Consider the following 25,684-nt stretch of genomic DNA (forward strand, 5'->3'; position numbering starts at 1 on the left):
TTTAATTTTTATTAAATTTATATATTTTTAAATTTAAAATAATATTATTTTTTTATATATTGATCGTATTTCTTTTGAAATTATGGCTGTATTTTTTAACTAGTTTCGTATACAAGTACAACTCATTTTTACAACTATTTATTTTTTATAAAAATAACAAAATATCAATTAACGGGTTTAGGAACCCGATGCCTATTGGATCCTACTAAGTAGCTCCATTTCTATCGTGGGTTAATGTCTGATTTGTCAAGAAACGAACCCCATGAAACGAAACTAAACTAAGGCAACGACTTTCCTCGAATAAATGAAGGCAAAAAATCTCCAACGTGGCGGACTCGTATTCGTCAAATAGTTGAAACACCATTAAATCGTGATGCTGAGCTGCACTTGGAATTTTCTAATTAAAGACGGATTTGAAATCTAATTATAGTAACGATCAACGAATGAATTTTAATGGACTTGAAATCCGCCAGCCAAGGGCCCTTTATAAACACCAGTTTCCCCTTGTTTGTTTTCTCGTTGCGTAGTCGCGAAGCAGCCGAAGCGTTGTGATAATATTCTCCTTTTTTTCCCTCTTTCGAAGAAGTGACCTCGAACACCCTAACCCTAGCAACAACTTGGCCCAAGTCTAGAATTCGTTTCGCTGTTCTCATCAAAGTTCCTTCTTAAACCTTTCTTCTCGAAATCGGTAACTAGGCTTCAAATCCTTTACCTTTTTGTTAGATCTCTCTCATATTATCTGCAAATTGGCATCTATATTATTTGTTTGGTGAGTTCTTTTCTTGATTGGTTTAACACCTGCAGAAACCCTAATTGGCTGGCTAGGCTTTCTTTCCTCTTTTTTCTTTTGAAATTTTTTCTGATTTATATGTACTTTCTATTATAATTTGGTTTGGTAAACGGCGGATTTTCTTTGTTTCGTTTGAATAATTCGTAAAAATTTTAGGGTTTTTTAAATCTAACTTTTTCAATAGCAAATACCTGTGGATAAGTTTTTGTCGTGGAGTTTATTCATTATATAATTTTGATTTTAAAATTACTTAAAAGGGTGTACTTTTTTTCCCCTTTCAGTAATGTTTGTGTGTTTTGTCTCTTAAGATTGAGCTTTTTTTTTTTTTTAAATGTAAAGATATTTTCTTTCTTTTGCTTTCCCCCCCCCCCTCCCCCCCAAATTATCTTCATCTACTATTTTGGATTAATGCTGTTTACTTTGTCAGATGGCGGCTAAACCACTTACAACTGAAGCAATAGCCCTCACAGAAAAGAAAATGGACATGACATTGGGTGAGCTATTTGCTTTGTTCCTGTTTTTTTTTTTAAGGGAAACAGGTTTCTGATTAGTTTTTATTTTCTATGGACTTAGATGATATCATTAAAATGTCAAAAAACACTTCAAGTAAAGCCAAGAAGCAGCGAAGGATGCCGGTATGAATTTTCTTTGTCAAGAAAAAACATTTTTATTGTTCTTCATGTCTAATATGATATTCTGATCATTCTTTTCTTTTTTTACCTTCAGAATAGAAGTCAGAAACCTGTTAGTAATGCTGCTAACGAGAAGGCTTTGAAGGTGCGCCAGTATATGGACTCACGGTCCTCTCTTAGACAGGTGTGTGACTTTTACTGCTGCTGTTGATTAATTTGCGATATCTTCCGGATGCACCCATTGACTAAACTCTTTTTTTCCCGTGTCTGCTCCATGTTAATCAGGGGGTGCTAGCTCAAAGAAGGTCAAATTTCCAGGGGAACCGATTTCCTTTGGCTGCTGAGGCTGCACGTAGAACTGCAGTTGACCCATTTCGGATTAGAGCTTTTAATGGTAGCAGGGTGGCTAATTTGAACAAACCAAGGTATATGGATTTCAAATAGCTCATGTAATTGCTTTATATGAGCAGCTATGATTTCTAATAGCTGGAATAGTTGTGTTTAAAACAAGTATTGACCATCTAATGGCTAATTTTTGTCATTGAATCATTCTAGGTAAATTATGGATCTTCTACAATATTGATGAGCTCTGGAATGTGGTCCTGGTTAACTTATTTCAAGTTGCATGTTATGTGGAACTCCCAAATATTTATTAGGTTTCTTGTGGAAAAGTGGCCAAATGTGGAATTATCTTGAAGTGTTTGGCTTTTTCTTGTCCACACTACCCGAAGTAGTATGCTTGTAGCATAAGCTTTGTATCTGTAGTGTGCAAGATCCCTTAATCAGGCTAATTGGTGCCTATTTTGAAATTGGTTTTGCCTTGTGTGTTGGATATTGAAGCATCAAGTAGCAAGTGTTGAATATGGTTATCATGTTTGAAGGTGGATCTAGAAAAACGACACCAAGTTTGAAGATTGCAATTGTGCAAGAGCTGTATATGTGCATTTGAATTATTAACATTGTGCATGTTGGTGGATTGTTACGTGATTTGACAAACTCTTAACATGTCTAGAAATGTTAATTGGGTAGTTTGAGCTCCTGTTAATGGGTTTTTTCCAGTTCACTGCTGATGCTTCGTATTTCTCATATTTTCTAGGATTTCTCTTACCTGCTAAATTTATGCGTGGGTTTTATCTTCCTTTAAGAACCATGGATTGATTGACACCATGATACTCAATTTAAAATGGATAATTTTTGGTGAAGAGAATAGATTGCGGTCCCTGGTGCCATATTGAAACCTTTGAGCTAGAAACAACGAAGCAGGAAGAATATTGGGTTGGGAAATGTTGAAAGGTTAAGTTGACTTTATCTAGTTGTTTAGATGTAAATTTGACATCTGTTAAGCAACCTTTCATGGCATCTATGGAGTGTTGATTCTCTTCGGAAGGTGGGGCTTTGGAGGTTGCTCTGATGGATGTTCCTGCTTGTCGGGACAGTCTGGAGAATTCACCCTGGTGGTTCTCCCCAGTTCTGCTACTGCATTGGAATTCTTTCTCTCTGTTGTGATAGCAAAGCATTTCCGGAGTGGGGTTTAGACTCATATGTTGTCGAATTGGAAAAGAATTGGAAAGGTTTTGCGGAAAATAGAGTTGTATTACAGATGGTTTGTTGTATCTTTCTGTTTATTGGAAATAAATAGTCTTCCTATGCTGGTAAGATTCCCACGTCTCAATGTTTGATGCTGGTTGCTGGGCATGTTGAGTGAAAGCTAGTCTCTTGTTGGACTTACCTCATTGTTTTGTAATGTTTTTGTTATCCATTTATGGTTTTCACTTCTGGGTGCAGGATTGGAGTACCACCTGTCCAAAGGAGGACTACAAATGGAGGTTTTTCAGTGAAGGTATTCTTTATCTAGATGGAAGTTTTATGGCTGGTCATGGGATGCGTGTGGGGGTTGTAATGTATACATTTTCATGAGTTGGAGCATAGATCCTATAGATTTGTGGCTTCTTAACTTGACTTTGGCAATTATATTTTTACATTTTCAATTGGGTTGGGGGATGGTCTTGCCAATTCCCAAGTTGTCATTTAAATGAGTTTCTTGTAACACTTGTTTTGATGCCAAGTGAGCAATTTTTATCTTTGTAGCCACAGCAGCAGCAGCAGCAGCAGCATCAGCAGCAGAACCAACCAGTAACAAAGCAAAGGCCTAAAACGCTGGATTCGCTGTTTGCCAATATGAAGGAACAACGAATGAGGGTATTTTCTCGTCAGAACAATGCTGTACAACGTAGTAATGGTGGTGGTGGGCGGCAAAGAATGCCTTGGGGAAGAGGCCGATTTGGCAACTGATGTGTGAGATGTATTCCTTTTGCTGTAAGACAAGCTGTTTGTTGAGAGAGGTTCTTCCATCTTGTCGATGGTGCTTGATACTGCTGGCTTCTTGCTTATCACTAATGCTATCAAGTTGATCTTCAAGCTTTTTATTTGAGAATGTGACTAATTCAGTTTGTGTTCTGTAGTGTCATCTGAATTAGGGATGTATAGTGGTTTCTTACACTTGCCATTTGTTATTGTAGCTGTAACTACTGTGAGCACTGTAAAAGTGTTAATGCCTTAATGGTGTTTGTAGTCAATGAAATATCCATTCGAGAACTTCATTTTTTTAATCCGTGATGCTAGCTGAAAACTTAAAAATAATGGATAGGGCAATCGATGAGGCTCTCGAGTAAGTCACAAATTTATTTTATCAGGAATCAGCAGCCCGATGATTCGCATGTATGAATCTCGACCGGCCCTTAAAGGGTATCTGATATACCCTTTGGAAAAAGTTATTGAGCCGGTGTTGAACGTTGCACTCTTAAAGGGACTCAAGCAGAATATATTTTACTGCATGTAATTGTATTATTGAATCAAATGCGCATAAATTCGAATAGAATCTCTTCTTTATATTCATAAGAAATCTACATGGTATGGCCTGTGGCTTTGAGAACTGTCTTTTTTATCCCATTTACCAAACTTCTTAAAAGGGTCCAAAAGCTGTTTTAGATCAACTAAGGATCTAATAATATCTTTGGCCATAAAAAAAATGATTTAATAATTTTAGTGTTAGAATCGGCTTAAGAATAGAATATGTCAGCGGCAGCAGGAATTATTTTAAACAATATAATTTATACATTCAGAAGATAAACATCAAGTGGGTGTAGCTCATATGGTAGAGCGCTCGCTTCGCATGCGAGAGGCACGGGGTTCGATTCCCCGCACCTCCAGTCCAATGTTCATTTTCAATATATATCTGGTTCGAAGAAGAGCTAAGAATTCGAAAAGCCAAGAAGAAAAAGAAATGACTCTGAACATATAGCTTCTTCACCTTGGCTGTCTCGATTTTCTCCTCCAAACACAACTTTCCGAATATTCTCCAAACAACAACAACGTTACTCTTTTGTCTCTCCTTTTACACTCCAATTCACTTTCTTTTTTCAAAACTAACAATCCTTTTAAAACCCAGAGCCTCCTTGAAAGAAACCTATTCAAACGGTTTTTCTATTTAATCTTAGAACGTTGAAAAATATTGTATTTCTAGTTTTGTTATTCAATGTTTGGTGATAAGTGTAAGTGAGAATGGGCCATTGGTTGATAGATGAAAATGGTCAAGACCTGATGTTGGTCTCTACGCTACATTAGTTCAGGGCTTGGCAATGTTGCTAAGGGTCTCTGATGCTCTTAGAATGATTGATGACATTTGCCGAGTAGGAGTTTCTCCCGGTGAGCAGGCATTCTTTTTACTTATTTAGTTATAAAAGATCTTCCTTTTGATAATACTGATTGAAAGAACCTTCTGGGTCATTTTGATTTTTTTTTTCTTTCTCCTTTGAAAGTTGTAAGATGTCCCGTTTGTACCATAGCTGTTGCTGTTGCTCAACCACAACTTGGAATTCAGGAAAATACATTGAAGTTTTTTGGAACTGATTTTTAGAACTTCTAGGATTGAAAGTTTTGTTAAGAGTGATATCGCATCTACAAAATTTAGGTTGTCATTGCATAATTTTGAACTGTTATGCACATACGCCAGCTGCAATGTTATGGTCTCGACCAGAGAAGATAAAAGAAATACACTTTTTACTTGCCCAGTAGATTGCTAGTGCTTAAATTGCAACCTTGTCTTCTTTTTTTGTAATGTTTTTATTGTTCTTATTTCCAAATTATCGTCTTTCTGAACTTGTGCTTGTAAGTTGTTAGAGAACATGTTTTTTCTCCTGGGTTAGCCTGGATTATTAACCTCTGTTTCTGCACCTCTATAGAATTTTTTGCCCAAGTTTTGGAGGCTCAAGCCAAAAATTCATGTATCAGTTACCCAAGGTTTTGCTTTCTATTTTTATACATTTCTGCAGATTGTGTGTCGTGCCAAATGTGGCTATAAGTACAAGCTTGTTTCTGGCAATATAGTTAGTGTTGACTCGGAAGAAATCAGGTTGGCTTATTTCTGTATGATGTACTTTTTGGGATGTTTGACCTTTATCCAAGAGGTGTAAAATTGATTTTACCTAACTTTGTGTTATACTATGTTCCTCGACCAAATAAGTTCCTACCAGCCATGCCATTCAAATTTAAGCATGGTTGACTACGGAAATCATTGCTTAATTAATAGTGTGTCCATATCTTAACCTTCAAAGTTTGTTACACTCTTAGAAATGACACATTACAAAATTCATAATAGAAAATTAGGATCAAGTATTTTACTGGATGGTTAAACTTCTTTTTAACTTACCATTACTTTCATTCCATAAGCAATTATGAATGCACTAAATTTATTAGTTGAAAATGACAGACTTTGAATCAATAAATTTTGTTTGCTCCATTTTGGATTAAGTGTTGATAACACAATATATTCGCATATGTGTTGATGCTGGGATATTCACTTGTTCTAAGGAGCTCCTTCTGCCGAACGCAGCATGGAGACTCCAGCATGTAAAAGGGGCTAAAATCTCAGCAGATACTGAAGCAAAGATTTCCTGCTGCTATTCACTCTATTTTGGTATAATTTTTTATCTTGTTGAGTCATTCAGCTTTTCTGATTTGCCGATATGACCTTTTGGACTCAAAACTTGGTTTTGTATAAAGTTGTTATGATCATTCAAAGTACTACCCTTTCATCTTAATTATTTCAGCAATGACAGGATTTTTTTCTTTCAAAATTTTCTTCTCATCACCAAAAACTAACTCTGAACCCTCGTTATATGATTTATCACTGTCAGTGACTTTCTTCACTAATCTTGTATCCTTTGTTGCCAATTCTCAGTTTATGTACCTTCATCCACGTTTTAGGTACAAACTCCTTCTGGTATGGCCCGCACACACAGGTTTGCTACTGAAACAGTTGATCTCCCGCACAAGACGGAGAAAGGGTAACCGTTACTTGTGCTGCTCCTTCAAATGTCTATAGAGAGGTGGGTCCCTTCAAGTTTAGTCCCAGGGCCTCTAACTTCTACCCTGGAGAACCAATGTGCCTGACAAACCACAAAGATGGCCGGGAATCAGAATTACTAAAGAGCCGCTGCAAAAGATGGAAACTTGTCCTTACTTAAGCCTGAGTTTGTCATTCCACTTCTCACTGTCCTGGCTGCTGGAGATGTTGCCTCGGGGATGATAGACCCAAGTTTGCCACAATTGCTGCTTAGGATCACTTGCTGTTGGAGCAACTTTAAATGCTGTGATTTTTCTCCAATTGCATCAGGTAGGCCATTATCTTGGCATGCCTTAGTTCTACTTTTTCCTTAAAACCTTAAAACCCTGTTATCATCAAGATTCCAACCCTTTTTTAAGGCTATCATTCAATTATTGCTTGATAGTATCACTTCAGCGATTTTAGGTAATATGTTGCACATGGCAAACGGGATAATTTAAAATTAATCTCTGCAATCTGACTCCACTATTTCTATGGAACCTGTTCAGGAATTTTCTCAGGGAGAATGAGTATATACTCATTTATTTATTGTTGGTGACAGCTTCCTCAGATGTCCGTGGAAAGAAATGCCACCAAACAGCAGCTTTTATCTCAGTACGATCTACTGCAATCTCGCATCAGGGACATAGAAGAAGCTGCTAAAAAAGAGGTATGGTCTTGCAAATTGCAACCGTTATCTAGTTAACTATTTTTCTTGTTATCTTTCACTTGGCCCTCTTGGTGTTTAGAGTTTAAACTTTGGCCCTAAGGAGTGCTGGAACTCGTAGTTTCTCCCACCCTGGCAGTCCTGAAGCAATATCTCATCAACTTCAAATTATTATTTTTATAACTAGAATTGCAGCAAACAACAGATTTAAGAATGTAATTCGGATCAATGCACGTGTCCTTTTCCCAGTTCAGCAACCTGAAATGAGCATCTGCAAAGATAGTTATGAAATTTGATAATCATGAAGTTAAATCTTTTATGACAGCCCACTTGAAGATTTTGTACTCTATTTACCTGCAGTTCTACTCAAGAATGTGACAATCGGATCTCTATAAATTAAATTGATGATGTGCTATTTTTTTCCTTTTTCACATTTGTGAACTAAAAATTTTCAAAATTTATTGTTGCACCAGTGAATTTTCTCACAGGAACCTTCATATTGTATATTGGTGGTGAATGTAATAATGTTGAACTAAGTATGGGCTTGATTCGAATATTTCTTGATCTTGTAGATATAAGTTGCAAGAATGTAAATTTTATCATCTCAATTTCCTCCAAATCTGTTAGATAAATTGTACTCCTCAATCAATCATTTGTCGTAGTCACTTTCAATATCAGTTCATCCTCTGGGGGTATGAAGTGTTTTTCAAGAAGTTTGTTCATTTCATGGTGTAGGTTTGGATATTGAATCGCATGTGCCAACTGGAGAACAAAATTTTTGCTGTAGGACAAAAGTTTGTTCTTTTCGGTGAAACTCTTTACACATTCTTATTACTCCTTTCCTAATCAATATTATGCCTTCTGGTCTGACTATAAATCTTTCGTTGTTTCACGTGGCTCTAAGGTCTCTTGCTTCATTTTCAGTACAGTGGAACAATGTTTTCTTTGTTATCTGTTTTCAGAGCCCAAAGAAGTAGAATCAAATGGGTGCGAGAAGGCTTAGAGAATTCCCTCAGGGGAAGGATTGAACTCATTGATAGTTATGCAAGAGTACGTCTTTTTATTATGAAAACCATAACAACTCTTCTTTTCTCTTTATTCTTTATGAAAAACATCAGATTAATATATGTGGTATTGGTTACTCATCAGATCTCTTCAATGATTGAAATTGAGGTGGAAATAGACTCTGATGTTCTAGCTGCCGAAGCAGCAAGCAATGCAGTGAGCAATAGTCTGTATATATCTTCTCTGCATTTGCCATGCATATGTGTCAATCTAATTAAGTGTTTTTTTCTGCCGGAAACCATTGCTGAACAAATACAACAAATCATGGAGCTGCAGAATCTTGAAGTGGTATGTTCCTACCTCTCAAAGCAATTTTTATTTTACTTTTCCCCCTGATATAGAACTCGTAGCAGTAGGCACTGCTTTGATCGAAACTGGTCATGCAAAGCTCAAGAAAATGTTTAATATTAAAATTTAGAAGTCAGGGAACTTGGAAAAAAATAATTTGAGGATTTATTTGCCGAGAGATCGAATTAGAATTCAATTCCTTAGAAGAGCTTAGTATTTTGTTTTCTTAGCCTATAAATAGGATGAAATGATGATTGGGTAAAACTTGCAGCTTTTTTGTTCTATATGTACCCCCTCCTCTTCTACCATGATCTTTGGCATGTCGTTTGACTCTTGATCCATATCTTCCCCTTTTAATTTCTTCTGACTTGTTTATGCAGAAATGGAGACTCCAAGCTGAAGCAAACAATGAGGCAGAAAGACCACTTGGTTCCCAATCTGTTCTGTGTACCAACAGAACAGATTTAGATATCTAACCAGTAATTATTTCATTCAAGTAACACTCACTTTGGATGGTTAAGCATCAATGTGGAGGAGCATCATGTGCTTTCGCCCCCAGGACTTTCGTTTTTTGGTTGGATCAGTCAAAAGTTGGGCCATCAACATTGGGGATTAGTTGTCTGACAATGATCCAAATACCTTTTGAAGCATTTCAATCTAATGCTGGATCCAATTGTGGCTACTTGCCTGGTCACAGCCTAGTGCTATTCCATCAGCTTGCTGGATTACGTGATTCGAATATATTAATTACATTTTTCACATGTAAGAAAATTGTAAATTTTGCACCGAATATATGTACTTTAAACAGATAATTTTTTTTTTCTTTGACTAAGAATTAGAAAGCATCAATTATAAGCAGATCCAGCATCTTCAATGCAACTATCTTGTTATATTAGATTAAGTCACCTTGAAGTCTAAGCTTTTTTGAACTTCAAATTGATGCTCCGTCTATTTCAAAATATTTGGATTATATTAATTTTTATGAAATTTAAGAAAAAAATCTTGATTTTAATGTATTTAATATTAAATTTTTTTAGAAAATTTTACATTAAAATTTTATAATTTTTAATGTCAAAAAATTATAAAAAAATAAACATTTTAGATATTTAAAAAAAAAAAAAAAGAAATAGAGGGCATACAATTATAAAATGTGACCCAATAATTTAAAATTTATACTTGCGCTTTCTTTTCCTTTTCTTTTTCGATTGGGAAGTCTTAAAATATTTTCTTCCACCATTGTTCCTGGATCATTAGTCATTTTAAAGGCCGAATCTAACTTTTTTGTCCCCCTTTTTTTTTAATGAAAAGGAAGAAAACGTAAGCTAAACTTTTTTGTTTCTTCCGGAAGCCATCTTGGCCTTTGCTTGTTTCCGGAGCATTCACCAAGTAGAGACGCATCGTTACACCTCCCCTTCCTTCGCAAAAAGGCAAACGAGGATTTCTCTACAGTTACGCAAACACATAAGATTCTGGGTTTTGAAAAGCTGGTAAAGTGCCACAAAATTTATTCCCTGATATAAAATTGTTCATCGAAATTACGCGATTGAAAGATGTTTCTTTTTAGGTTAAAGGGTTAAAAACGTTAGAATAAAAATTTAATAATCATATAAAATTTTTATTATTTTATTATAATTAATTAAAATTTTAAACATTTATTTTTATCTTTATTAGATAAAATTTGATTAATCATCAATATCAATTTTTGTCAATTTAATTGAGATAAAAATAGATGTTTAGGAGTTCGATTTGATGAAAATAAAAATTTAAAAATTTATTAATTCGAAATAAAAATTTAAAGGGTTATTGATTGTAATAAAATATCATGAAATTAAATAATTATTGAATTTTTATTAAAATTTTTTTTATCTTTTTACTTTTTTTATTTTATATGATATGAAAATTAAAATACTAATTTTTTTCTCTCTTTTCCTTTAACAATACTATTTTTTTAGAGTATATAAATAAAATATTTATTAACATTTATTTCTTATTAATAGTAAAAAATTTAATTGTTCAATGAGTACTGATCCCACAAATTTGATTTTATGAATTTTAATGCAATTTTGACATAACTTTAATCAGAACCATAAAATTTTAATTGAAATAAAATTTATTAATAAACAATTATATTTAAAACAAAATTCATTTACTTATTATGAATTAATATCTTTGTTTAATTCACCCAATTCAAATATGCTTAAAAAAATAAATTTATCCAATTAAAATAATTAAAATAAAATTCATCTATTTATAACTCTTAACAATTTTAATATTTCTTTTTTAATTAGATATTTAATGTCCTAAATCACTTGACCTAAAATTTCCCATCATGATTCAAAACATTTTTCTTTCCCTTTTTTCATCATAAAATGATTTATTAGTAGCTGCTTTTCACGGTATAATTGATCTTGCAGTTTGTACTTTCCAACCGCAAAAAGGCTAAAAGATTAAATATATTTTAATCATAATGGACCACTTCCACTTGCCTAATGTCCACCTCCGCGCTATCACATGATAATGCAATTTTTTTCATGCAGTTCTCATTGGTTCATTTACAAATAATAATAATAATAATAATAATAATAATAATTACTAATCCTTCTTTTAAAATTAACCAAAAAAATTTTCTTTATAAAAACACATTTTTTAAGGTTTAACATAACTTATGTGCTAACATGATATTAATTTAAATCAATTAAATTAAATTCTAATTTTATATTTATATTTTTATATATATAAACTATGAATGATTAAATTATTTAATTTTTATTTTTTAAAAGAGAAATGTTAATCCGTGTGGAAGAAGCTAATTAAGTTAATATTTAAGTAACGAAATTTACAGTTGATATATTATTTTGTTAATCGAAGTAAATTCAATTTGGCTTTTAATGATCATTTTTATGTTAAAACTTACCATAACAAAAGTTATATTAGTTGTTATAAGTGTTAGTAGAGAAAATATGAAAATCCATATATTAGTACTAAACAACATTTTAATATGGTAATTTACCAATTTTTTTTTCTTTATTTATTTCAGGATTTTCTTCTGATTGTTTCCCGGTGAAAGTTTATTCCTTTGATTTGAAACTTCTGACCAACTTTTTCCCTTTTTTATGTATCAGTCCAATAAAAAAGTACAAAACTTCACCCAATTTTCTGGAAAAATTATGTAGAAGTAATTAAAAAGAAAAAATACCGAGAATATCCCTCTCCAAACTAGAAAAAATAAACTACTAGAAGGTTAGTTTGGTCCAAATAAATCTAAAACCTCCACGTAATCAGTGGACTCCCCTGGAATTGGAAAATAGACTGAATCTCTCCACGTGGCCGAAACTGTCAAGTTCCTTTCTGTCATCGTTTAGAGACGTAAACAAAATCTTTTCCCTTTTTCTTTTGATTTTTCCTTTTTCTTTTTAATTCTCTTTCCTCCCCCTATAAATTCCCCCTTTTTTTTTCTCTCATTTAATTCAAAGGACAAAGCCTTCATATCCGTAACGCGCTTTCTCAGCTTCTTCTTCTCTTTTGCTTTTGTTTTTCTCTGCTCTGTTTTTTTTTTTTTTTGGTTTGATTGGATCGATCATGTTGAAGAACATTCTGGTGACCGGTGGAGCCGGTTATATTGGGAGCCACACGGTGTTGCAGTTGCTGTTAGGCGGCTACAGAGCGGTGGTCGTTGATAATCTGGATAATTCCTCTGACGTTGCTATCAAAAGAGTCGAAGAACGCGCCGGTGAATTCGGCAAAAACCTTTCTTTTCACCAGGTTCGTTGAATGGTTGAACTCACCGATTTTCATTTTTTACATAAAAAAAATTCTTGAGGTGTAATTTTGTAATTATTTTAACGAGAGACTTCTGAGTTGGTTGCCAGAGAAGGAAGGCTTATTTAATCTTTACGTTTTCATTAATAATTTGGAGTCTAATTGGTATCAATTTTATTAATTTTTTTGGATTGTTTGATAATTGAATTGCTATAGCTGGCAACGTGTTGTGTTGTAACATTCGGTGATATGATGATGAATTTTTTTGGATAAAAATGTTTTGAAATAATTGCGAATGGTAAATGAATTTTTACTGTTTAGTTTCTATTTTAATTGGCTTTGTTCTTTTTTTTCACATGATTTTTCAAAGTTCTAATTTTGATTGATGAAGGAATTAGTGAATTGATTTATAAATGCGAGTGGAAGATGTTAGGCCTTTTGTTGTTCCAATTGAACAATTTTAGTAAGCTAATAATTTGATTAAACAGAGTCACTGGGTTGTCAGATGAAGATTCCTTAATTTTTTTTAAAAAAAAAAAGCCTTTTTTTTGTTTCAATATATTATTTTATTGTCAGTAACCCCAAAAAGTTTTCTTTCTTATATCTTTGATCTGTATCCTTACCTTTTTGTTTTTTTAATTTATTGGAGCACTCTTTTGATTGGGAATGTTTGGATGTAGTTCACTACTAGGCTATACCTGTTATTAGTTGCTTTTCTGGATGATATTTAAAAAATTTACACATTATTTTACTTCGGTAATTAATTGTTAACTTTCTATCATCTGGAAACTTGAAGTTGAAGGATCTGGATTCTTATGTTTTTGCTTCTCTTAAGAATCAAATGTACATTGGAATTTGTCTGATTTTCCCATAATCAAATTCATCATGTGCTGTTGAATTGTTGTAAAAATAGTATTTGAGAAAGTTATATCATTAAATTATCATTTACTTGGCCAAGATTTGTTATGAATATAGATCTGTGTGGTCCTAATGTTTGAACCTCTGCTTTCAAGTGCAGGTGGACCTTCGGGATAGACCAGCACTCGAAAAACTTTTTGCTAAGACAAAGTACAGTTAGGATCGGTATATAGTTTTTATTTTGCCTTTTCCTCTTGCTCAACCTCTGAGGTTATCACATGATTATGTTGCAGGTTTGATGCTGTGATTCACTTTGCTGGATTAAAAGCAGTCGGTGAAAGTGTACAGAAACCGTTGCTCTATTATGACAATAATCTTATTGGGACAATCACCCTGTTGGAAGTGATGGCTGCACATGGATGTAAAAATGTACTTCTCTCTCCCTCCCTTATGCATGATAGACTAGTTCTGCAGCTATAAAGCTTTGTTTACTAAAAAAATAAATAGAATGCAGTTTCTTGCCTTTTGTTTTTTTTTGCATTGCTAAGGAAATCATTAACACTAGAGGTAAAGAGAAATTCGCTTTGCTTTCTTCTGGATCAATTCAAGGATTAAGTTCATAGACGTTTTTGTAACTTCAGAGAGTGACACTTACTGAATCTATATCTAGTTTTTGAATTTGTATAATTCAATAAGTTATGAATTGGACTGTGATTTTGAGTTTTATAACTTAAGCAATCTTCTAATTTAATACATTTCAGCTTGTATTTTCATCATCTGCTACTGTGTATGGCTGGCCAAAGGAAGTTCCATGTACAGAAGAGTTCCCTCTGGTTGCGGTGAATCCATATGGACGAACCAAGGTATTTACTGAGCATTTCTTAAGTGCATTCTTTTTAGCAACTCAAAGAAACAGTATGGACAAAGAATCAAAGATAGAACTGTCAATAGTCATTATGCTTTTACGAGTTTTATTTATGAATCTCTTATGTGTACTTAGGTATTTGTCAATTAACATTTTCTCCTATAGCATCATCTAATCATATCTGATATGGTCGGTCTTTCAGCTTTTCATAGAAGAGATCTGTCGTGATATCTGTGGTTCTGATTCTGAATGGAAGATCATACTTCTAAGATATTTTAATCCAGTTGGTGCACATCCTAGTGGCGATATAGGTGAGGATCCCCAGGGTATTCCAAACAATCTCATGCCTTTTGTGCAACAAGTTGCTGTTGGGAGGCGGCCAGCATTGACAGTGTTTGGAAATGATTATTCAACAAAGGACGGTACTGGGGTAAGTTTTTGTCAGTATAAGAGGGTGTTAGATTCCAATAAATCTATCTCGTACTTCAGAATTGGTTTTGAATGTGTCTTGGAACTGTAATATGATTTTGATTTCTATTTAGTTTCCATCTAAATAACTTTCCTTGTCAATTAAGCTTTATATGTTTAAACTTCTAATATCTCCTTGGATTCCTTCTATACTTAATTCTATATTCGTTAAAACCGGAAATCCATGCATCATTCCACACATTCACTGAATCCCCATTTGCCACATCATTCCTTTAAGCAAACCCTTTCTTCCTTATAATAAACTAGACCTCCCCTATGAAGCTTTGGCTCCCTTTTTGGCAGTAAGAGAGAAATTTGTAGAAACTAGGTGTCTTTCAACATTTTGAGCCAATATGCTTCAGGACTTTTGGTTTATTCTTTGCACTAGGTTGACAAGTTTTTATTTTTGGTTTAACTTGAACATATATTTATTTGTAAATTTCAATTCAAGGTTTCGATCACTTCTGATCAAAGTGCTGATTACTTGTCTCTTTTCAGGTACGTGATTACATCCATGTTGTTGATTTAGCAGATGGCCACATTACTGCATTAGATAAATTATCTGATCCAAATATAGGTATATTTTGCATTCTTTGTTTTGTTAAACTCAATCTATTGTTCATCCTTTTCCTTTTATTTTGTACTAGCAGAATCTGTCCTTATTAGCTATATGCTATTACAGGTTGTGAGGTTTACAACTTAGGAACAGGAAAGGGAACATCAGTTTTGGAGATGGTTGCGGCATTTGAAAAAGCATCCGGGAAGGTACTGTTTTCCTGTTTGGTTTTTTCCTTTGTATATTTTGAGTTATACTTTGGTTGTTATTCTTGGTATTTTTATTAACATTCCAAATTCATTACTTCTATCAGAAAATTCCTCTTGTAATGGCCGGTCGTCGACCTGGTGATGCTGAAATTGTTTATGCTTCAACGGAAAAGGCAGAGCGTGAATTGAATTGGAAGTAAGAGCTTACATACATGCAAAATTCTAAATTTTTTCATTTTTCTTTCCCTGAATTAGTCACATTATCTTGTAGTAATTCTTTAATTCTGTTGTTCTTGCAGGGCAAAATACGGCATTGAGGAGATGTGCAGGGATCAGTGGAACTGGGCGAGCAAGAATCCATATGGATATGGATCTCCTGACTCAAACTGAGTGTCAAGATTTTGTCACGCCACGCCGCGCCACCATTCTTATGAGATTAGGTTTTCCTAAATTTCACTGATTTTTTTTTAGTCGATTGTCATTTATAGATATGATTATAGAGAATAAGGGGCACTTTGTTTAGGTTGCTTCGATTGCTCTGAAGCTGTTATTGGGGCCCTCATTTCCTTGGTGGCTTTTTTTCAAAAAAGTCCATTGCTTTACGCTGTTAAGATGAACTTGAACTACAACTATTTTAATGACAACATCTCTATGTCCTATGATTTGTATGTTGATAACAAGAAAATCTGATGAAAGGTAAAGCTTATCTAGCAAACTTGCAAGGCTAATAAAAGCAAAAATATTAAATGAAGTCTTTGACGGTGGAGTTTGAAGCTGGTGGGGGTGGCGGGAGGTCGGTTGGGGAGGGCCACCACAAAGGCAAGAGGCAACGGTAATATTGGTCCCATGGGCCATGGCATGCAGAGTCCATGTCCAACAGCTTTAATGGTTTTTGCGGCGGAGTTTTCATTTTTTAATCTCTAAAGTTTATAATATGGTGGGTCCTTGTTTGGGTTCTGAATTTTGGGGGAAGAAACAATCCTTAGGAATTCAATGACGTGTAGTTTAAATCCTACAGCCATTGTATTTTTTTTATTTAATTCTTTTTTTCCTTTTGCATAATTCTCCTCTTGATTTTTAATAAAACTTAAATAAGTGAAGTGATGATATTGTATCCACATAAATTGGTAATAGTTGCATTTGAGAAAAGTTTAGTGGGATATGGACCCTGAACTAGCTTGGCAATTTTTTTGAAACTGCTTTTTTTTTTTTTTAGTTTTTAATCTACTTTTAAATTTTTTATTCAATTATATATTTGATTGAAAAAATGTTACACATTTAAATTCTTTCGAACCCATAATAAATTTAAAGTTTGAAATAGCTTGACATTAAGTAAATAGTAATTAATCTTTGTCAATTCAATCTTCAATTGTTATAAACATGTAATTATGGTCTTATTCTTGTTAAAATTACCCACAATTTAGTAATCTAATATATTAATACAAGTAGGTTGCCGTACGGTTTAGAGACTTTTTTTTTATTTTATTCAAGGAGAATAGAGTCTTATATTAAAAAAAAGAGAAGAAGGTTGGGATTCGAACTTAATATCTATTTTAAGGTTGTTTGGGCGACTAAACTAAGCAGCTAAGACGGTTTAGAGACTTTCACTTCAAGAAGAATTTGATGCTTTAATTGATACCACTCATTTTAACTATTTAGGTTATATTTGATTTAAAAGATAATAAATAATATATGATTATAATTATTTTAAATAATGTTTAGTTTGTAACTAAAAAAAAAGGTAGAATAATAATAAAAATTAATTATTTTTTAACATAAGATAATTTAATTTTTAAAAAATAAAAAAAAATTATTTTTTATTTATAAAATTGAACTTACATATTTTATTATAATTTTAAAAATTATATTAATAATTTAAATTATATAAAAATTTAAAAATATAATTTTGACTAATAAATAAAATTATTTTATCTTAATCATTATACACATTAAACATAAACTAAAATGATATTTATCTTAAAATATTAAATTAACTGTAAAATAAGAGTTTGAATTCATCTACGTTATTCTTCCAATCCCAATATTAAAAAAAAAAATCATTTGAAAAAACTTTGAAATCCGTTGGAGTGTTTTTTTTTTCCTTGTGGACGATAAAGGTTTTAAAGTTAAGATAATAATTATTAAATTATTATTATCACTATTTCATAAAAATATTTAAGAAAAGATTTCTCAAAGAAGTTTGTAAACGACTCCTTCCATTTTATTTTCTTCGTTTTTTTTTAATGTTTCAAAAGTATTTTTTTAATATTAAAATTCTTATTTTTTATATTTTAAAGTAATATTTTGAATTTTTTTATTTTTTAATATTAAAAATTATAAAACTTTAATTTTATAAAAAAATTAAAATTTTAATATTAATTTATTTAAAAATTATTTATATAAAAATAAATAATATCCAAATAATTAGTATTAGAAAATAAAAAATAATAATATCCCTTATGTGTTAGTAATTATTACTATTTTTTTTTTATCGAAGGTTCAAATTTTAAACATGAACGGCCGCCTCAGTAATTGGTAGAAAATAATAAGCGACTTTTCAACGAAAAACTCGCGAGCCAACAACTCTTTTGACCAAACGGCCTCTTTAATCGTATCTATCAATTCCTGGGACTCAACTTACCGTTACTGAAAGTCTTTCATCTCTTTGTCTAGACGGCACTCCTTTTGGTTTTCACACGGATCTGAAGGCGCCGTTCTTCAGTTCATCAGGTAGGATATAGCTGATCTGAATGCGACGCCATCTTAGTCACCGGCACCTATCTTTGCTTTAAAACAAATGGAGAGTTTGATATCTCTTGTGAACAAGATTCAAAGAGCTTGCACGGCTCTTGGTGACCATGGAGAGGCAAGCGCACTGCCAACTCTTTGGGACTCTTTACCAGTGATCGCCGTCGTCGGTGGTCAGGTCAACACTCGACCTTTCCTTCTCTTTCAATTGTAGTCAACTTTTTTTTCCTTTTTGTTTTCAGCTGATCTGAGATTTGAATTTCAACAGAGTTCAGGGAAGTCTTCGGTGCTGGAAAGCATTGTTGGCAAGGATTTTTTACCGCGTGGATCCGGTAAAAAAATAATGATAAATTACTGCATTCAATCTACCCCTCCTCGCAAGGAACTTAAGATATGATTTTTTTTTTTTCATGGGTTAAAAATTATTACAGGAATTGTTACTCGGAGACCTCTGGTGTTACAGCTTCATAAGAGTGATGAAGGAAGCAGGGAATACGCTGAGTTTCTTCACCTTCCTAGAAAAAGATTCACCGATTTCGGTATATTTATTACCTTTTCTCTTTTAGCTGACCTTTTTATCAACTTTTCAATTTCATCCTCATCTATGCTATAGCTGCTGTTAGGAAGGAGATTCAAGACGAGACGGATAGAGAAACTGGCCGAACCAAACAAATCTCCAGTGTTCCAATTCATCTTAGTATATATTCTCCTAACGGTATAATCTGTTTGTAAATATTTATTCTTTTCCTTTTGTAGATTATTATTTATTTATCTTTTAAAAAAACTTGCAAGCTTTTTCCTTTACTTATTGAAGGTTTTTCTTTTTGGTTCAATTTATTGCAGTTGTCAATTTGACTCTGATTGACCTTCCTGGTCTTACGAAGGTAGCAGTTGGTAAGTTATTGGAAAAGCCTAGTAAATTTAAAGAAAATTTGAAGCCTTTTAATACTTAATTTTAGTCTTCTGTTATTGATTCACTGCAATATACTTATACAGGGGCCTAAAATATGAGTGTGATCTTCAAATTGCGTTTTTCTTTCCCATGTACAATTCAAATATAATAACTATAGCATGTTACCACTTTAGCACTTTCAACCCCTATCTTTTTTGCTCTTTTCATCATAATATGATTTGCAAAATTCTTGATTAATTTGTATAATATTATGTGATATTGATGGATTATCTTGCTAAATGCAGAGGGCCAACCAGACAGCATTGTGCAAGATATCGAGAATATGGTTCGCTCCTATATTGAGAAGGTAAAATTCATTGTCTTTAATGTGTAAGTCCAGTGCACTAGTTCTAGGAAAATTTACTTCACTAAGATTTACAATGATGTTACAGCCAACCACATTTTATGATAACGGATACTTTTAATATGATTTCTATTGAAGTCCTAGGAAAAGTGGATTGTAGATAGGTTTTGCTGTAAATTGCCGCTTCCTCTGTCCCTCAATAACTTTGTAATGTACATCTTTCATGGTTAATGCAAGAATGATAGCTGAACCGTGTTGCACTATTTTCGTTTGTTGACCTTTTAATGCAGCCCAACTGTATAATCTTAGCAATTTCATCTGCTAATCAAGATCTTGCTACATCGGATGCAATTAAAATCTCAAGAGAGGTGGACCCTACAGGTATTCCTTTGCAATGCCAGTTCATTCTATATTCTTTTTTCCTTGCCTTGCACCTCAAGATTATCATCTTCTCTACTTGTTCATTAGTAATATCATGTGAAGCCATGGCTGGTTTTGAATTTATACTCTTACATTAAAAAAAAAAAAAAAAAAAAAAATTGCTATGATATGTAAGCTTTTTGACTTATGGGTTGTTCAAAGCATTATGGTTGCACATTTTGGATTTTCTAATGCTAAGCATTGGTAAAAACCTTACAGGGGAGAGGACTTTTGGTGTCTTGACAAAGATTGATCTGATGGACAAGGGCACTGATGCAGTTGATGTAAGTTGATTTATTCATGATTTAGACATGCTTTAACCTTTTAAAGTCTTTAGTATCGGATGCTTCAGGCATTATCATGTTCTGAGTCATATTTCCATTGACTTAGATATTGGAAGGAAAATCTTATCGGCTGAAATTCCCTTGGATTGGTGTTGTGAATCGCTCACAAGCAGATATTAACAAGAATGTTGACATGATTGCTGCTCGGCATAGAGAGCGTGAGTATTTTGCTGATACACCAGAGTATAAGCACCTTGCTCACAGAATGGGTTCTGAGCATCTTGCTAAGATGCTTTCAAAGGTATGCTGTTGGGCATTTTGTGCATGTTTTGTTTTTTGTTTAAATTTTTTTTTATCTTCAATTTTCTCTTGTAAAGGACTGGACGGTACTGGATTCAGTGCTTCCTTTTCTTCAGTTGTAATAACCTAGTCATACTGGTTAATGTCTCAGCATTTGGAAAATGTAATCAAGTCCAGAATCCCTGGCATTCAGTCCCTTATTAATAAAACAATTGCTGAACTTGAAACTGAATTGAATCGCCTTGGAAAACCTATTGCAGCTGATGCAGGTGTAAGTGTGCTTCTCTTCTTCTCTCTCTCTCTCTCTCTCTCTCTGTGCGCGTGTGTAGTTTGGATTTCTTTAGCTATTCCCCTTGCAGTTGATTATCATCAGTTATAAGTTCTTTGAGAATTGCTGACAGTTGAGATGATTATACAGGGTAAGTTGTACACAATCATGGAGATTTGCCGGCTTTTTCATCAAAATTACCAAGAACATCTGGATGGCGTGTATGTATCACATGTCTTGCTTTTACCATCCTTAAGTCACGTGTTTCAAATTTTGCTAATTTTGTGGAGATTCTATTTTGACTTTCATTATTGTTCACAGGCGTCCTGGTGGTGATAAGGTTCACAATGTTTTTGACAACCAACTTCCTGCTGCTTTGAAAAGGTTGCAATTTGACAAGCAACTATCAATGGAGAATATTAGGAAGCTCGTTACTGAAGCTGATGGATATCAACCTCATTTAATAGCTCCTGAACAAGGATATCGTCGTTTGATTGAATCTACTTTAATTACTATCAGAGGTCCAGCTGAGGCTGCTGTTGATGTGGTATGAAAGAAAATTTTAGAAAAATGGTATATCATGTTCAATTTGGCATGTGGAGATTATCAGGTTTTCCATTTCTTTTTTCCTTAGCATCAGTTCAGCTGTGATTCTTTTCCCTACAAAACTTCTTCAAAAATTGAGATTTTTGGGATGCCGTTCTATTTAGTTGTCTTACATTGAAAATATTGATCAATGAAATTAAGGTATCCCTTGCATTTCCCTTTCTGGCTTATTGAGTTTACCATTCTTTCATGCCTTGCCCATATCTTATAAATCTTTAGAATTTGCTGGACGTCACTCTTTCATTTCTTGGGTGGGAAGGGATGATGGATGTGTAACATGCACTGAACTCTAGGTTTACTGCTCTTTTGGGAAGGAAGAGTGAGGGGAGTCTTCAAGTCTGCGTACATTGCTCCACCTTAGACATTCCAATTCTATAATTGATTTACGACATGTTTTTTCCTCTTAAATTTTTGAATTACTCAGTGCATCATGCTGGTTGTACAGTGATGCTTCAAATTGGATTGATTTCATTTGTCACATTTTTCAGATTCATTCCATTCTGAAGGATCTGGTTCACAAGGCTATTAGTGAGACTCCAGTATGTTCCTGTCTTTGCTTATCTTATTCATGTATCAAAGAAATTATGCCTGTTGGAGGATTATACCATTAAATCCTCTCTGTTTGCTATCTTTTGACCTTGAGTTTAGTATTCTTCAAGGTTGTCGTGGTATACAAGCATCATTTTGGTTTGGTTTTCAGGAGTTAAAGCAGTATCCTGCTCTCAGAGTAGAGGTTGGAAATGCTGCAGTTGAGTCTCTTGACAGAATGAGGGAACAGAGCAAAAAAGCAACACTTCAACTAGTAGATATGGAATGTAGTTACCTCACAGTTGATTTCTTCCGAAAGCTTCCTCAAGATGTGGATAAGGGTGGCAACCCTACACAATCAATATTTGACAGATACACTGACTCATACCTGAGGAGAATTGGTAGGTTCATAGACACAAAAAATTAAGTTTCTTGAGGGACAGATCTCAATTGTTTGAAATTTCAATGAAGGATATTAAAATTCAATTTATATTATTTCTGATGATGGGTTTCTTTGACAATGTATGAGCAGGAACAACAGTTTTGTCTTATGTTAATATGGTCTGTGCTAGTTTGGGCCACTCTATTCCAAAGTCCATTGTTTATTGTCAAGTCCGTGAAGCCAAAAGAAGCCTGCTCGACTTTTTCTACACTGAATTGGGTAAACTGGAGGTGAGAATGGTTCTCTCTTACCATTTTCATACACATATTTTGGTGAAACAGATGATCAGTGATTGATTTTTGGGAAAATTTTGTAGCAAAAACGATTATCAGCTTTATTGAATGAGGATCCAGCAATCATGGAGCGACGTAGTGCTCTCGCGAAGAGGCTGGAATTATACAGGAGTGCACAAGCAGATATTGATACAGTCGCTTGGTCCAAGTAGAGTGGTGAAATTGGATTGATGGCATTGGGCAGCATCATTCTTTCATTTATGAGCAGAGTCAAACTAGGGGAAGAATCGGGTAGGTTTGTTTTATTGTATTTCATAAGGCAATAGTTTAACCATATTTCAGATGGCGATCTCATTTGTTGTGCATGCCACATTTCTATAAATCTATATACAAATGTTTGCTGAATAAGCAAATCGCAGATCAACATTTGGATCAGTTGGTCTGTTAGCATGTTATTGGAGGTATAGATTTGAAAAAATTTATATGCATAATATTTTCTTTCAAATAAAAATAAAATGTTTAAATGTAAATTAAGAACTTAAAAAAAAAAAGTAATTATTCTTAAATTTTTTATCAATGCCCAAATTTCATTTAAAAGCCCATTTGAAGACCACAATCGACGATGTCGTTTCAATAAAAAGAGTGGAACATCGCGAACCTCGTTTGGAGTCCAACACTTCTGTTGGATGACAGAGACATCTTAACGTTGCTTTATGCGCCGTGTCTCCAACCCACTGCTTCAAAATTATTACAAAACTCTTCACAGATCTCACATTTAAGTCACTCATATCTGCTCTAACCTTTCACTTCCACAAAAAGGTGACAATCTTTCCTGCAATATTGGCCCGTTAACGATGTCATTGTCGTTTCTTGTAACAGTTTCTTCTTCACGCCATCTTTTCGTTTCCTTTTCTTTCTTCGTTGAAGAAGCATTTAGATGCTGGATTGTTTAAGTCATTTATTTTGATGGGTTTGTCTACTTGATATTATCTTTTGCCGTTTGTTTTTTTAGGATTTAATATAGTTTTGCGTTGCTATACGAATAATATTGTACATAATCACCTAATCATTGCTTAATTGTATTGTAGCTGTTTGTTCTCCTCTAAAAACCTTGTATATGTTGCCTCAATTAGTTCCTGTTGTCTGTTACTGTGGGTTAAGGAAACATGGGTGATAGATTGTCTTCCATTTGATCTTTAACTGATTGAAAAATATGGGAATTGGTGTATTAGTTGTCTTTCGACAACTTCGATTTCATTTCCAACCTATCATGATTTTACATGTTATGTCATGCGTGGTGCTTTTTCTTTCTTTGCTTCTCTAGGTAGAGCCAGAATAACAGTGGCTTATATATGTCTAGGACAGTTTGGGCTGGAAGTCTGGGAATGAAACTCGTCCTGCGCTGGAGCTCCACCCAATGATTATAGCAATTTAGCATGTTGGAAGAGAAATTAAGAACAGTATCTTTTTCTCTTTTATTTGTTAGATTTCTTAGTCCCATCTAATGTGAGATAGAATTTATTAGCCTCTTTTTTTTGTCTGTTTTCCTTCAGCATGCTCAAATTTCCAAGTCGCACCTAACTCAACAACATAATCTAATTTAGAGGATTGGGATTGATACGCCCATTTACTAGGTCGATACGATGAATCTCTTGGATCGTCAAAATAATATATGCCTAAGTTCCATGTTATCTCCGCTCAAAGAACGGCTCGATCGTCGAACCTCGTTTAGAAAAGGTTCACCTAATATTTCTATTAACATCTGATTAAATTATTATTTTGAATTAAATACATGATGTTTAACTTATATAAAATTATTAAATGAAACTCATATTTATATTGAATTATTATATATGATTTGTAGTTATTCATACTTAAATTTTACATATATATTTTATCAATTATTTTAATTAAATTATCGTTTATTATTTCATACATAAAATAATAAAAAAAAATTAAAATACGTTAGATAATTTCACACTTCATACTTAAGCTTTTTTTCTTTTGAAAATTTTCATGCACAATTCACTTCCTTTCACAACTTTTTTCATATATTTTATTGATTTGAACGTGAAAATATACCTAAAAAAATAACTTCTGACATCCCATATATTTTTTAGCTGCAGGTTTCGACTACCTTATCCCCTATCTTACTTACTTCCTCCCAATTTAAAACACCCGAAAATAGGAATATATATATATATATATAAATTTTTTTAATCTGAGTGAAGCAATTGATGCAATTACGCGGCTAAACTTTACATTGGTTGGGATCTGGGACCAATTGAATTTAACTCTTAGCCATAAAAAATGGGGGGAGCAGAAAATGGTTGTCAAAAGTGACGTGCGGGCTTCTATTACATATTTTTTAAAAGGAAAAAAATGGTAAAAACAACAAAGACTCGAATTTCGAGGTTAGGGGACATTGAATGATATTTGAGTGCCTGTTTCTGTCCTCGGTCCCACTTAACACTAGTACTACTATTCCTCCTCCTTGCCGCTCCGTTTCCAGCACTCATACACAAAATCAATGCCCAGGCCGAGGGCAATCAAATTCGACGTTGATGATTTCAAACTAAATTATAAATTATAAATTATAAATTATAAATGATATATTAGGATTTATAAATTATTTAAATTTTATTAAAATAAAATTTAAATTTAATGAATTATTATTTAATCGAATTTAAATATGATTTATTAAAAGAATTGAGTTCAAGATAGAATTAAATTTAAATATTTTTATATTAAATCTAAATAATTTATAAATTTAATCAAAATTTTATATTTTAATATATTTAATTAATAAAATATTTTAAATTTAAGTATAAATAATTAAATTTTTATGAAATATAAGAATTAAATTGGTTTTTATATATTAATCATAAGTGAATTCAAATAATTTGATTTTTATTTCAAGTTAAATTTAAATTAAAAAAAATTAATTAAATTTAAATCAAATTTAAATTTCAAATTTCAAATTAACTGAAACTAAAATTTAATATTATATTAATTTAAACTCAATCAACTGCATCTTTATCTCCACCTCTCATTTTGCC

General features: G+C 33.1%; 3 protein-coding genes, 1 non-coding gene and 1 pseudogene across 7 annotated transcripts; all 5 read left to right on the forward strand.

Annotated features, from left to right (window-relative positions):
* Positions 1 to 518: 518 nt before the first annotated feature.
* Positions 519 to 4,017, forward strand: LOC111307588 (uncharacterized). 2 transcript variants are annotated; one of them, XM_022905613.2, is made up of 7 exons: positions 519 to 769; positions 1,218 to 1,284; positions 1,364 to 1,425; positions 1,517 to 1,606; positions 1,708 to 1,847; positions 3,208 to 3,262; positions 3,511 to 4,017. In XM_022905613.2, exons 2-7 carry the CDS (start codon positions 1,218 to 1,220, stop codon positions 3,712 to 3,714), a joined length of 618 nt encoding a protein of 205 aa, XP_022761348.2. In that variant the 5' UTR covers positions 519 to 769; the 3' UTR covers positions 3,715 to 4,017. The 2 variants fall into 2 exon arrangements, with proteins under 2 accessions (XP_022761348.2, XP_022761357.2); XM_022905622.2 differs by having other exon boundaries at positions 519 to 688.
* A 541-nt stretch (positions 4,018 to 4,558) lies between these two features.
* TRNAA-CGC (transfer RNA alanine (anticodon CGC)) lies at positions 4,559 to 4,631 on the forward strand. Its single transcript has one exon. It is a non-coding gene; the product is annotated as a tRNA-Ala (tRNA).
* A 907-nt stretch (positions 4,632 to 5,538) lies between these two features.
* Positions 5,539 to 9,698, forward strand: LOC111302607 (uncharacterized; annotated as a pseudogene). Its single transcript, XR_016344877.1, has 10 exons — positions 5,539 to 5,589; positions 5,754 to 5,888; positions 6,036 to 6,093; positions 6,292 to 6,397; positions 6,688 to 7,096; positions 7,368 to 7,475; positions 8,208 to 8,266; positions 8,435 to 8,522; positions 8,622 to 8,825; positions 9,206 to 9,698. The product of XR_016344877.1 is annotated as an uncharacterized LOC111302607 (transcript).
* A 2,596-nt stretch (positions 9,699 to 12,294) lies between these two features.
* LOC111307606 (UDP-glucose 4-epimerase GEPI48-like) lies at positions 12,295 to 16,199 on the forward strand. Its single transcript, XM_022905652.2, has 9 exons — positions 12,295 to 12,587; positions 13,603 to 13,652; positions 13,736 to 13,871; positions 14,204 to 14,305; positions 14,510 to 14,737; positions 15,274 to 15,352; positions 15,458 to 15,540; positions 15,645 to 15,736; positions 15,840 to 16,199. Exons 1-9 carry the CDS (start codon positions 12,405 to 12,407, stop codon positions 15,928 to 15,930), a joined length of 1,044 nt encoding a protein of 347 aa, XP_022761387.1. The 5' UTR covers positions 12,295 to 12,404; the 3' UTR covers positions 15,931 to 16,199.
* A 1,986-nt stretch (positions 16,200 to 18,185) lies between these two features.
* LOC111307598 (dynamin-related protein 5A-like) lies at positions 18,186 to 23,080 on the forward strand. 2 transcript variants are annotated; one of them, XM_022905636.2, is made up of 16 exons: positions 18,186 to 18,466; positions 18,557 to 18,620; positions 18,720 to 18,827; positions 18,902 to 19,003; positions 19,132 to 19,182; positions 19,486 to 19,547; positions 19,835 to 19,925; positions 20,184 to 20,248; positions 20,355 to 20,549; positions 20,700 to 20,819; positions 20,967 to 21,037; positions 21,138 to 21,363; positions 21,911 to 21,961; positions 22,123 to 22,351; positions 22,483 to 22,622; positions 22,709 to 23,080. In XM_022905636.2, exons 1-16 carry the CDS (start codon positions 18,338 to 18,340, stop codon positions 22,835 to 22,837), a joined length of 1,833 nt encoding a protein of 610 aa, XP_022761371.1. In that variant the 5' UTR covers positions 18,186 to 18,337; the 3' UTR covers positions 22,838 to 23,080. The 2 variants fall into 2 exon arrangements, with proteins under 2 accessions (XP_022761371.1, XP_089621671.1); XM_089765545.1 differs by lacking the exon at positions 21,911 to 21,961.
* The last annotated feature ends 2,604 nt before the right edge of the window (positions 23,081 to 25,684 follow it).

This window comes from Durio zibethinus, chromosome 9 (assembly GCF_047325235.1).
Source record: "Durio zibethinus cultivar Kanyao isolate XHJ-2024 chromosome 9, ASM4732523v1, whole genome shotgun sequence".
In the NCBI taxonomy this organism is placed as follows: domain Eukaryota; kingdom Viridiplantae; phylum Streptophyta; class Magnoliopsida; order Malvales; family Malvaceae; genus Durio; species Durio zibethinus.

Excerpts from the sequence above, each read along its gene's own strand:
- LOC111307598 (XM_022905636.2), top strand. The coding sequence starts at position 18,338 with ATGGAGAGTTTGATATCTCTTGTGAACAAGATTCAAAGAGCTTGCACG. Across the intron at positions 20,820-20,966 it reads CTATTGCAGCTGATGCAGGT|GGTAAGTTGTACACAATCAT; the intron begins GTAAGTGTGCTT and ends ATGATTATACAG. Across the intron at positions 22,352-22,482 it reads CTCATACCTGAGGAGAATTG|GAACAACAGTTTTGTCTTAT; the intron begins GTAGGTTCATAG and ends ATGTATGAGCAG.
- LOC111307588 (XM_022905613.2), top strand. The coding sequence starts at position 1,218 with ATGGCGGCTAAACCACTTACAACTGAAGCAATAGCCCTCACAGAAAAG. Across the intron at positions 1,607-1,707 it reads CACGGTCCTCTCTTAGACAG|GGGGTGCTAGCTCAAAGAAG; the intron begins GTGTGTGACTTT and ends CATGTTAATCAG. Across the intron at positions 1,848-3,207 it reads GCTAATTTGAACAAACCAAG|GATTGGAGTACCACCTGTCC; the intron begins GTATATGGATTT and ends TTCTGGGTGCAG.
- LOC111307606 (XM_022905652.2), top strand. The coding sequence starts at position 12,405 with ATGTTGAAGAACATTCTGGTGACCGGTGGAGCCGGTTATATTGGGAGC. Across the intron at positions 15,353-15,457 it reads ATTATCTGATCCAAATATAG|GTTGTGAGGTTTACAACTTA; the intron begins GTATATTTTGCA and ends ATGCTATTACAG. Across the intron at positions 15,541-15,644 it reads TTGAAAAAGCATCCGGGAAG|AAAATTCCTCTTGTAATGGC; the intron begins GTACTGTTTTCC and ends TACTTCTATCAG.